The following is a 13,378-nucleotide window of genomic DNA, read 5'->3' as shown; positions in this document are numbered from 1 at the left end:
ATGCGGATCAGCATTAGTTTGACTCAATTATCATTTTGAGTTCATCACATCACTACACCTGTCAAAACTAAATTATTCGGCTTTAAATAGTCTTTAAAACTACAGGAAAAACAAACACAGAAGTGAGGCAGTCACCCCACCAGGCTATGCTATTGCTGTACCCGGCATAGTGAGGCCACGCAGCAGCACGGATTGCGATTGCGCGTGCACCAGCGGCGTGTGTGACAGAAGCGCGGTGCTGGGGGCTAGCTAACGCGCGGTAACCACAGTAACGGCCCCCGGCCGCCGTTGGTGGCGGACCTGCTGGCTTGCACTATACGCTTCCACAGTCATGGCGTCAACTCCCGGGTAGACCGGAGAAATAATAGTCCCCTACCTACCTACCTACCTGATGTCCCCACTAAGGCTGGTGCGTGCAAGTCAGGGTATCGGGGATAGGTGCGTATTACTGCGCATCTCTAGCACAGCACTGGTGCAGAGAATAACGGTAGATTGTATTTATAACACGTTTATATTGGCCTTGGTTATACACTTCATACAGTATATGACCTGACTGAGATTTTTTTTGTATAAATGGGCACCACTATCTGCATTAATATATAGAGCCTGGGCTAACTGAAACTAGATATTTTCTCTCTCTCTCTCTGTTTCTTTAGAAAGAGCACTCCCACTACTGTGGGAGGTATATCCCATTCAGTGCAGACAGCAGATGCATGGCATAACAGGCGGATCATAAAATTAACTTCTGACCAACTGTAAATGAGCCCCTGAGCAGCTATACAGTTCAGCATATATAAACAATATTTGCAGGCAAATGATTGGATAAGCTATAACCCTTTCACGCTGTCAGCAATATCCCGGGTTACGGGGGTCATTCTGAGTTGATCGCTCGCTAGCTACTTTTAGCAGCCGTGCAAACGCATTGTCGCCGCCCACTGGGGAGTGTATTTTCGCTTTGCAGAAGTGCGAACGCTTGTGCAGCAGAGCGCCTGCAAAATCTTTTTGTGCAAAACAAGACCAGCCCTGTAGTTACTCTTTGTGTGCGTTGATTCTAACGACGGAGGGACGGCTTTTGACGTTACACACCCGCCCAGCATTCGTCCAGCCACGCCTGCGTTTTCCCCGACACGCCTGCGTTTTTCTAAGCACTCCCTGAAAATGGTGGGTTGCCACCCAGAAACGCCCACTTCATGTCAATCTTCCTGCGTTTGGCCGTGCGACTGAAAGCTTCGCTAGAACCTGTGCAAAACCACAAAGGACTTTGTACCCGTACGTCGCGCGTGCGCATTGCGGTGCATATGCAGAAATGCCGATTTTTAGCCTGTTCGCTGCGCTGCGAACAACGGCAGCTAGCGATCAACTCGGAATGACCCCCTATATCACGTGATCGCGCAGCAATCCAGGATATTGTGCAATGTGAAAGCACCCAGTTGAAATAGCCCGGGTTCAACGACCTGGCATTTCAACACAGGTATCGACCAGGGTTGAACACGAGTTGGACCCGTTAACAGCACAGGATGAGACAGCGTTTGGAAATTATGTCATGGGACGTTAAACAAGGCGCAGCTAAGTTGCATTTTTCATGACACACCAAATGAGGCTATTAGAAGCTATTTGAGGTTTCAGTATTATACCCCTTGTCCACTAGCTACATTTACCAGTGTTTTTGCATGGGGGCGCGCATCGACACAGGTTTTTAGTAAGTGGAAACGATCCTACTCGGGAAGCTACCTGGGTTGAACATGGTAATGACCCAGGTAATTGTGCAGTGGAAACGGTCATTACCCATGTTTTCAGACCCGATTAACACTCTGAGATGCTAATTGGTGCTTCTGGGGTACAGGAAGATGTCATCCCTGGGAGACACGCTGGGCGCATGCAGCCATCACAGCAGCCTCTAAATGTGGAGTTGAGACACTGGGAGACACGCTGGGCACAGCTATTGGAGCTGCTTGCACAAAGACACTCCGCAGGGTACATGCAGGCACATTGAAGCAGCTTGCAAACAAACAGACACTCTGAAGTCACGCTGGGCACATGCAGATATTTATTGCAGCAGCTTCCAAACAGACACTATACAGCAGCAGAAGCTCCAGCACAGCAACATGGCTACCCATACCTGGTCAGACATTGAGACAGTAAAAAGTCAATTACTGCAGTGGGGTACACTGGTATTCCACAGGGAATAACATCGGGGTGTAGAGTTGGATCTTGATCCGACGCACCAACAGGCTAAAGCTTTGACTGTTCCCAGGATGCTTTGCACCGCCTCCTCTATAACCCCGTCTCCAGGCACTGGAGCTCAATTTGTAAGTTGGTGCCTGCAGTGAGGCTGCTAACAGGGAGCTTTTCTGAAGAAAGAAGACTTCAAGGGTCCCGCAGCACAGGCGCTTAGAAGTTCTATATGTCAGTTTGACATAGCGTGCTGCGGCTCCCTCACTTCCCCCAGCGGTGCTGTATACTCCCGCGCCCTGGTTGCCGGGTACTTACAGCGGAGGCGCGCTGGCTTCATCAGGCACACACCCAACGCTGCTCTCCGGGATGGCGTGGCCGCAAGTTCAGGGAGGAGGTAAGAGGGTCCCCTAGGCGGGACCCGCCGAAATCGCAATCCGGCGCCAGTGGCGAATTTGCCAATCTTGGTGTTCTCTGGCAAATGCCAAACGTCCTGCACGGTGTTGGGCTGTAAGCACAACCCCCACCTGTGGACGTCGGGCCCTCATACCACCCTCATGGAGTCTGTTTCTGATCGTTTGAGTAGACACATGCACATTTGTGGCTTGCTGGAGGTCATTTTGCAGGGCTCTGGCAGTGCTCCTCTTGTTCCTCCTTGCACAAAGGCGGAGGTAGCGTCCTGCTGCTGGTTTGTTGCCCTCCTATGGCCTCCTCCACGTCTCCTGATGTACTGACCTGTCTCCTGGTAGCGCCTCCATGCTCTGGACACTACGCTGACAGACACAGCAAACCTTCTTGCCACAGCTCGCATTGATGTGCCATCCTGGATGAGTTGCACTACCTGAGCCACTTGTGTGGGTTGTAGGGAGGTCATACAGGCACGTGGAGGCCACACACACACTACTGAGCCTCATTTTGACTTGTTTTAAGGACATTACATCAAAGTTGGATCAGCCTGTAGTGTGTTTTTCCACTTTTATTTTGAGGGTGACTCCAAATCCAGACCTCCATGGGTTAATAAATTTGATTTCCATTGATAAGTTTTGTGTGATTTTGTTGTCAGCACATTCAACTATGTAAAGAACAAAGTATTTAATAAGAATATTTCATTCATTCAGATCTAGGATGTGTTATTTTAGTGTTCCCTTTATTTTTTTGAGCAGTGTACATCCAGTATTTCTCCTACGTCCTAGAGGATGCTGGGGACTCCAAAAGGACCATGGGGTGTAGACGGGATCCGCAGGAGACATGGGCACACTATAAGACTTTGAATGGGTGTGAACTGGCTCCTCCCTCTATGCCCCTCCTCCAGACTCCAGTTAGACTCTGTGCCCAGAGAGACTGGACACACACTAGGGGAGCTCTCCTGAGTTTCTCTTAAAAGACTTTATGTTAGGTTTGTTATTTTCAGGGAGACCTGCTGGCTACAGGCTCCCTGCATCGTGGGAGTGAGGGGAGAGAAGCAGACCTACTTCTTCTGAGTTCAAGGGCTCTGCTTCCTAGGCTACTGGACACCATTAGCTCCAGAGGGTCTGATCACTTGGTTCGCCAAGCTGCTCGTTCCTGGAGCCGCGCCGTCACCCCCCTCACAGAGCCAGAAGAAAGAAGCCGGGTGAATAAAGGAAGAACAGAAGACTTCAGTGACAGCAGAAGACTTCAGAGTCTCGGAGGTACCGCACAGCGGTCGCGCTGCGCGCCATTGCTCCCACACACAAGCGGCACTACAAGGGTGCAGGGCGCAGGGGGGGCGCCCTGGGCAGCAATATACCTCATATATACCTGGCAACGAGGGACGCGCGGGACAGCCCGTACGCTCCGTCCCCTGCCACTGAGCCCCACCCAGGTAGCCGGCCTCATCCTCCGGACCCGCTATATGGAGGGAGCTGGGGACATAGGGAGACGACGTACAGAGGTTACAGGGGCGTAGCCCCTTCCAACGGTGTGAAGATCGCCCGTAGGGCGCGATGAATCACCTAGTATATATATAATGAGCGTGTGGTAAATGAGTTAGTAAAAGTTTCTGTGTTTTCCCTGTCAGGAATCTACCCATTATAGCAATGTCGGTGGGTGTTTAGTACACGGGCGTCGACATGTGTGAGTGCTCTGCCACAAACAGCTATAGGAATCCCTCTGTCGGCATTGCCGACTCCTGATGGTACTTGATTCATGAGATTATAGTGCATAGGCACTGTATACTGACCCCCGCCAGTATAATAATGTAAAAAACTAGCGGGACTGAAGTGCACCGAGAAGGGGGCGTGGCCTAGCCCTCACAACTCTACACAGCGCCATTTTCTCCTCACAGAGACGCTGGCCCCGCCAAAACACTGTTGAACAGCTAACAGTGTAAAATGAGGGGGGGGGGCACAGTTTAGTGCAATATAGGTTCAAAAAAGCACTATCTCCTACATATTAGCCCAGATCTGTGACTTTGTGCCTTATTTGCTAACGCTGGGCGGAGTCACATAGCTGGGCAGAGTCAAGCCATAGATCTGCCCTAATATATATAGGAGATTAGGAGATAGCCATAGGAGATCTTCCCTAATATATATGTGAACATTGGATACATAACTGCCCGCAGGTTATAAGATAGTGGCCGCGATTGTGCAGAGACAGCAGCACCAGCTTAAGGCTCCGTCGTGGCTCCGCCCCCCCCGCCCGACATTGGTTCAAAATCTGATGCGGCCCCCCCCCCCCTCTTCCCCCTCCGCAAGCCATTGGTTGAGTCTCCCTCCGTCGAGCCCCCGGCAGCAGCACCAGTTTAAGGCTCCATCGCGGCTCCGCCCCCCCTCGCCAGCCATTGGTTCAAACACCGATGCGGCCCCCCCCCCCTCCGCCAGCCATTGGTTGAGTCTCCCTTCGTCGAGACTCTGGCAGCAGCACCTGCTTAAGGCTCCGTTGCGGCTCCACCCCCCCTCGCCAGCCATTGGTTCAAACTCCGATGCGGCCGCCCCCTCCGCCAGCCATTGGTTGAGTCTCCCTCCGTCGAGCCCCCGGCCACAGCACCAGCTTAAGGCTCCGTTGCGGCTCCGCCTCCCCCTCGCCAGCCATTGGTTCAAACTCTCATGCGGTCCCCCCCCTCCGCCAGCCATTGGTTGAGTCTCCCTCCGTGGAGCCCCCGGCACACTCCACCCGCCATTGGCCAGACGCCGCGAGGACGCGCTGTGATTGGCAGCCCGTGCAGCTGCTGGCCCACCACTCACACAGGGAGACGCTGCCGCTAACGGGACAGCGAAAGAACATGAGGGACAGCCCGTACGCTCCATCAGCCCTGCCACTCAGCCACACGAGGTAAACCAGCCTCATCCCAGCGCCAGCAGGTTAACACGCCGTCTCGGCCCCGTCCCCCTCCACAAGCCATTGCTTCCGCCTCCATCGAGGGCACGACCCCCGCCGCTAGCCATTGGACACATAGCGGCAGGCAGCACTGTCACTGGCAGCCCGTTCAGCTGCCACTTTATTAATTGCCTCCTGCTGGGTGCCCGCTCACACAGGGAGTTGCTGCCAGACATTACAATAACAAGCGAGGGCCAGTCTGGTAAGTTGCCCGTGCCCTCTAACAAAGCTAAATATTTATCTTATTAAAAACACGTTAAAGGTTAAAGAACACAGTACGCAATTGGCGCAAAAAGTACCGCAAGGGTACTCCCTTAACTATACCTTAAGGAATGTACTTATACTGTAAACCTCTGTGTAGTGGTAGAGTGTAAATGCAACACAGTATAACCTTATTACCTTTAAAGCTGTTCTAGCGTCACCGACGCTCTGAGAATACTTAACACTATAAGAAATACACAGATACCGTGCTCAGGGTCCAACGCCTAATATATATATTATGAATGATATACTTGCAAAAGAATTAATACAAATACAAATCATACACTACAATATAACATAGACTACCTAACCAGATAACTACACAGGAAATATAATACAATTACTATTTAAGAGAAAATAAGAGAGAAAGAGGAGAAGAGAGAGAGAGAGATTGGCTCACAATAACAAGAAGATCAATATGGTTGCAGCGAAGCTTACACATGTGAGGAACAATCGCTGCGCAGTTATTCAATGCTGAGAATCTTTGTGGAGAAAATACTTGACCTTACCCATACTGGCAGTCCCTATATACACAACCCTACAATACCGCATGGGACAGAAGCTAGACTCCATTTTATTAAAGCTCCCATGATTCCAAAGACTGCACCACATGGTTGAAAGGGGGAGGGGAAAATACCCGGCAGCAGCCATTTTAGATTTGCAGGTCCAAACACATGGCACTCTCTACTACACCACAATCACATAGCAGAAGACACAAGACTCCATTTTATTCCAAAATGTCCAAGCCTCAGAACAATGCATATGTTCTGATTTTACAATTCCAAACCATCTAAATCACCTTTCACAATTTCAATCCAACTTCCTAGAACCATCTTATTCACTTTCACATTCCAAACAACTTCAGTATCTCAATAACCAGAGCATATTCATCACAAGACCAGATCACAATGTAACCACACATCTCAGCCTGCCATTGCTACCAGCACATGTTCAAACGTAACTGCATGGTGGTATTTATGATTAACAAGATATATTATAACTAACCAGCACAATCTATTTTAAATCACCATAGGCAAACAAATACCACAAATACTATGCTACAGATTGTCTACTGTTCCAATTCATCACAGACTTCACAGAGTGTCAACACAAACACCCAACAATCACACAACCAAGTTACAATATCCTATTTAATCCAGCACCATTGACCTTAAAGCAATCTATCTAGATTTCCTTATCTAGCCATGTGAATTCAATACTTAGCCTTTAGTTTGTAGGTCAGTCCTGGGGATGTAGCCTCCATGCTGCTGGGTGCCAGGTAGCTGTGTGAGTGAGTGAGTGAGTGAGCCCTGTGATCTCCAGTGGGTATATCATACCCTCATTCCAGCTCTGGGGGTGTGTCAACAACAAGATGTGTGTGTCCCTCACAGCATGTGAGCCAGCTGCATCAGTGGCCTTGGTTATGCAAAACAATGGGTGATGACCAACACATTCCTGTCTTGTGGGAAGCTATTGTTTGGCGAATACTATCTCACTGTCTACTCTCAGTTGAGACAATGACATCTCAGCAATCATTCTTCTGGAGACAAATCCTAACCCATTGGTAAACACAGGTGTTGGCCCTCCTCATTGAGTCTCAAAGCTCAGTGTAATTAAAGGCTATTGTACTCCGTCTGCGGGAAAGATACTGATTTGGAATACAATTAATCTTCAATTACTATTCCTGTGCTTACCTATGCATAACACCATGTGAAGCCCTCACAACATGCAAACTATTGTTTGGGGGATCTCTAAGGTCAAAGAGCCATTTGAGACCCACTGATACCTGTTGGACTCAGGGGGATATTAACTTATAAAATACATTATATGGTTGAATTATGTAACGATTGAGTCGCACGCTGGGCACACAGAAACTCTACCGTAAATGCGCATACAGTGCGCCTGCGGGTGCACGTAACAGCGGGTATGCGCACGCACGGGAGAGCGCTCGCATGCGCAGCGCGGACATGTATGAGGTGCAAATATGGCAGTGTGCATAGTGATATTTTTCTGACTTTGACAGTCTACTCTTTGGCAGTCAACAATAACTGCCACTTCCTAAAACATTTCAAAAGGAGAAAAATATATGTCAAGTGTAAATACATTTCCATGGTTGGGTTGGGGAGGAGAAAGAGAAGGTGTGAAAAGGGTATGACCTAGTGAGATAGCAAAAGCATGTGTGTATGAATCCATGTTTGGGGGGTCATGTATCATCGTGCCGTACGTGTTTTAAATCAAGCTTCGAGGTATTGCGAAGTATACATTTGAATTCCTTCTTATCCCGTGGTACGGGTCTGTGGATGGGCTGTCAAACTTTACCGAGCTCTTTTCGGCTGTGGTTGTAACAAAATGGGGGAGCACATTTTAGTTGATGATACATGAATGGGGGAATATGTGATTGCTGATATCTGTGCCTGTATTCCCTATCGACTATGTGTATAATTACCTGAGGGTTGTAGAGATGAAGATAAGACATAATTACGGTAAATGCAGTGGTATTCTATGTCAGGTTAATGAACATTCGTCGATTGAGGTCTTGTTCGGTGTCTGTTGAATGCAGTCTTCTTTGTGCTTTTGCCCATAAGGTGCGAGCAAAAGCTGTCAATGTCCATAGATTTACAAAAGTGTTGTGCTAGCGTAATTTTAAAATTTCTAGGGAAACTGGGGATCCATGGCATAGTTCATCAAAAATCTGTGTATCAGGTTGTCAAAACTTCTTCTTTAATCCATCTGTTGTCTGTATATCGGCTCATCAAACTCCTCGTCCAAGTGGGTCTTTTTACCTTGGAGAAAACGGAAAAACAGGTGAAAGAAACGGACCGTAGAAATCGCATTTTCATCACATCATTGTTTCTACCGTTGGGTCATAAATCAAGTCCATTGGAATTACAGTTTCCTCACTCCTTAGACTCATTACCTCAGGTAGTACTTTTCCAATATAACACAATCCTTCAGAGTTTGGGGCAAGACGCTCATACGCCTTTCTCCCGCATATGAAATATGCATCATCGGGGAGAACATATGGGACGGAGTAGGACATAACCATATTACACACCTTCCATGTGAAATCTCCTAACCCTAATTCTTCCATCTGCTTAGTACACGTATCAGGTTGTACGATATGTGCACAGTATCCTGGTGATACCTCTCCAACTCTCGTAATCCTATTTCCTAAGGTATACCTATACCGGAAAGATTTTCCTCTACTGGCTATGTGGCGTATAAGCTCTGTATCTGTCGGCATTCTATCTGCTCTATATGAAAAGGTCATGGTTTGGTTACTCCATGACACTTCCCAATTTCCCGGCTTTCGGGGATTGGAGATGTTAAAACATAATAGGGACCTATCCACATGGTATTGGTGGAGCTTCAAACTAGGAGGGCTGGAGATATTAAACCTCCTGTCCACCGGTCTCCCACCACTTAACTCAAGTACCTCCCCTAACGTTAAAGGAAATGGTACTAGCCCTGGTTTGCTATGACCTTGAGGTACTTGAGAGCATACCCAACAATCTGTTTTATTTAACACACTACCCACTAAGGAGTGATAGTCACTCAATGGATGCCGGTCCATATGGATATTAAAACTGGATTGGCATTTCTTAATGCACCCATCCTCCACTACGTTGTCACAGAGCCTACAGATACAGTTTTCTTCAACTAACAATCCTTCACAATGTTTACAAATAACATGGCTGCTAGATTGTTTCCGGTACTCGCCTTTGCTTGGTGGTTGTGTTGCTATTGGAAATTTACACCTCCGTCTCAGTCATCGGAACCTTTCTGGATCCTTTCTCGACCTCACTGGTACTCTCGCCGGAACAGATTGTTCTGGTTAACATCATGGTCAACAGGAAAATCCGGGTCACAGTCTCTTGGGGCAAGTCCATCTTACAGGAGGAGAAAAGAAGAAATTTGTAATGGGGGTACAGGAAAACAGTTTGAGGGGGAGAGAAACTTGTCACGATAATTAAGTTCTCTAGTCTTGTTGTTCTTCTTGTTCTGCTGTCATCTCAAAGGTGCTGTCTCTCAGTCTTCCAAACGAACATTCCGATGATGCAATATTCCTTCCAAATCAGCGATCTCTCTGTGGACACGACCTCACCTGACCCTCCGTTAGGGGGTTTGATTATTGCCTTTACCGATTTGGTCGCGTCCACCTGGATGTCTTGTGTGATGGTTGCTGGGAGAGGTGCCGACATCGTGCTGGGCTCACTTTCTTGTTCGTATTCCTGAGGGAAGTTTGACATGGGGTGCGACTTGCACAGGTTAACATTTGTAATTTTTTACACTTTCATTTTCATAAACATTGTTACATTTTACACTTTCATTCTTAAGACAGTTACTAAGTGCGTTTTTATCGTACAACCTTGTGCCTTTCTCCGCAACCACAATTCTCTCCATTGCCATGTCTCTCCTCTCAAGATGAAAGTTAGGTATGTAAGTTACATTTCTTTGCATTTCACTTTCCTGTTGCCATAACTGCAAACAATCATAATGCTTGATTCGTCTCTTTGCTGATTTAATGAGACATATCCTTCTCCTTAAATTCGTTAACACTTCTGTGCTGAAGCTACCTACTCTTGGGAATTTCTCCCCGTCATGTACTGTCATTCACTCCCATTCATCACATAAAGCTTCTGTGTGACTTCCGTATTTCTCACACATTACATACCTTTTCCGACCCGACTGGTCGGTTCACTGAATCAACCCGAACCGAGGTTGATCGCCCCCTACCTGAACAAGTGGCCCCCATAGTTCGAAGGTGTTGCTTTATTCAGCCAACCCTTACGCAAACCAAAATGTTCAAAATAGGCTGACGGTGGCGGTTTACCGAGTACCCCACTCACTCGCCCACGCCGACCAATACGACCTGATCACACCGATATGGTGCTGGCGTACTCGACCCAGGGCCCCTGCGACCTGAACCTCTATTTACTGGAACCTGTGAGGGTGATCCGAAGAACACTTACTCTTTCCAGTAACTATTGGTTGTTGGATAGTTCCTGAGTGAGCAGCGAACCTCCCTTAAAATAAAAAAAATTACACAAATCACGTTAGAATGTACAAATAGCGTTTATGACCTTCGTACACAAATAGTACCGGTCAGGTTTACTAATGTACACAATTACGTGCGGTCCAATCGTTCAGCACATAAGCAACTAATCTTATGTACGGAGCGACCAGTGGAATCGAAAATTACGGCTGCGAATTCCTTCAGCCAGAGCTTGTATGGCCTATATGGGTGTTGTGCCTGTGGACTGTATAGCGGACTTCCTTGTCTGCTGTACCTAAACCTGCTGGTCTGCTATGACCTCCTGGTCTGTTACAGTATGACCTCCTGGTCTGCTACACTCTAATGCTCAAATTGTATGTTTTAACCAGGGATGCCTCCCTAGCCACCATGTACGTCACTTACACGCATGTACCTCACGAGAACTCGACTTTTCTTGTGGTTCAACTTCAAAAATTGTAAAAACAAACACTCACTCACCACATATACACTTTTGTTTCTATTTCTGCGCAGAAATTTCTCTTTAGACCAGATGTGTTACCAATTAGGAGAAGGATCTGTTAATTTAAATTTCGAATGTTAGAATAGATTTGCGCGATTTATCGCCTTGCGTTATTTACCGCGTTGCGCTATTTATCGCGTTGAAAAAAATTAACACTTGTGATTTGAGTTACGTGGGCGTACCCGTACGCTCCGTTGCGTAATATACGCTGCGTGCGTCGGCCTTTGTGTTGCGTTCGCGAGTCTCAGTCTTTTGTTAGAGACACGTGTACGCTGGCCACAAAAATACAATTAGCACGTTTATCAATGTAGATGATCTTTAACTGTAATCATCTACCAAGCACCACACAGGTCTTTCCTTGTATCTCAGGTAAAGCTGTGCGTGTGTCTTACAATTTACCCCTTAATGTATTACTTTTACACTTTAACTATTTAAATAGCGACAAATCTCTCTTAGCACGTTTATCAATTCAAATGGCAAACAGGAAGGTGAGATATGTGAAAGTACACAGATGAAAATGCAATTCTAAATTTAATCTAATAACATACATTGATGTAAGCACACGCATATAGATTTTACATATAAGTACCAATCACTATTACTTATGATTGACTATGATATAGATTAAATAAATGCATTAAAAAACTCATTAAATGATGATTTCTTTTTGACAATGGATGGCTGATTATTTCCTGAGTCAACTGAAAATCAGCCGTTCAAAAAAAAAAAAAAATTTGACCTTCCCAAAATGGCCGCTGCTCCTCCCCCTTCCACCTCCATGAGGGTCACACAAAATGGTGGACAGACCATGCGGCCTCTCCTGCCATAAAGAAAATCACCATGCTAGCTCCCAAAGTAACTTTTAAATGTACTTTTAAACCTACTTAAACAGATAAACAATCTAATCTTAATCAAACACGATATGATCCATTTGAACCTGGTTTTGCGACAATAAAAATACATTTTAGCATCTTAAATATTATGAGAAACGCCTTGTCCCTTAAAATTTCCTATCAGCGTCTTACTGATACCACAATACATTAACGTGGATGTTTTTTTTTTTTTTTTTTCAGCATTTTGCGAGATGTCCATCATTAGCCGGTCAATTACAGCCGCGTTTGTAATGTACAGTGCATCATTAAGATCGTGATATCCCGGACGAGCCCCCATCTAACAAAGCTAAATATTTATCTTATTAAAAACACGTTAAAGGTTAAAGAACACACAGTACGCAATTGGCGCAAAAAGTACCGCAAGGGTACTCCCTTAACTATACCTTAAGGAATGTACTTATACTGTAAACCTCTGTGTAGTGGTAGAGTGTAAATGCAACACAGTATAACCTTATTACCTTTAAAGCTGTTCTAGCGTCACCGACGCTCTGAGAATACTTAACACTATAAGAAATACACAGATACCGTGCTCAGGGTCCAACGCCTAATATATATATTATGAATGATATACTTGCAAAAGAATTAATACAAATACAAATCATACACTACAATATAACATAGACTACCTAACCAGATAACTACACAGGAAATATAATACAATTACTATTTAAGAGAAAATAAGAGAGAAAGAGGAGAAGAGAGAGAGAGAGATTGGCTCACAATAACAAGAAGATCAATATGGTTGCAGCGAAGCTTACACATGTGAGGAACAATCGCTGCGCAGTTATTCAATGCTGAGAATCTTTGTGGAGAAAATACTTGACCTTACCCATACTGGCAGTCCCTATATACACAACCCTACAATACCGCATGGGACAGAAGCTAGACTCCATTTTATTAAAGCTCCCATGATTCCAAAGACTGCACCACATGGTTGAAAGGGGGAGGGGAAAATACCCGGCAGCAGCCATTTTAGATTTGCAGGTCCAAACACATGGCACTCTCTACTACACCACAATCACATAGCAGAAGACACAAGACTCCATTTTATTCCAAAATGTCCAAGCCTCAGAACAATGCATATGTTCTGATTTTACAATTCCAAACCATCTAAATCACCTTTCACAATTTCAATCCAACTTCCTAGAACCATCTTATTCACTTTCACATTCCAAACAACTTCAGTATCTCAATAACCAG

The 13,378-nt window shown here is 46.1% G+C and overlaps 1 protein-coding gene across 7 annotated transcripts in view; it reads left to right on the top strand.

Annotated features, from left to right (window-relative positions):
* Nucleotides 1–232: 232 nt before the first annotated feature.
* LOC134928178 (uncharacterized) overlaps nucleotides 233–13,378 on the top strand; it is a 193,712-nt gene continuing 180,566 nt past the window's right edge. For 3 of the 7 annotated variants that reach the window (XM_063923617.1, XM_063923615.1, XM_063923612.1), the window contains exon 1: nucleotides 234–409. Coding sequence is in view for 2 of the 7 variants with exons in the window: in XM_063923612.1 (XP_063779682.1) it covers nucleotides 392–409 (18 nt within the window). In the remaining 5 variants the exon portion in view is untranslated. Of the gene's footprint in view, nucleotides 488–13,378 lie in introns of all 7 variants that reach the window. The other 4 variants (XM_063923616.1, XM_063923614.1, XM_063923613.1 and 1 more) reach the window with 2 other exon arrangements.

Source organism: Pseudophryne corroboree, chromosome 5, assembly GCF_028390025.1.
Source record: "Pseudophryne corroboree isolate aPseCor3 chromosome 5, aPseCor3.hap2, whole genome shotgun sequence".
In the NCBI taxonomy this organism is placed as follows: domain Eukaryota; kingdom Metazoa; phylum Chordata; class Amphibia; order Anura; family Myobatrachidae; genus Pseudophryne; species Pseudophryne corroboree.
The sequence above is the reverse complement of the archived record's forward strand: the minus strand, read 5'-3'. Positions and strand labels throughout refer to the sequence as shown.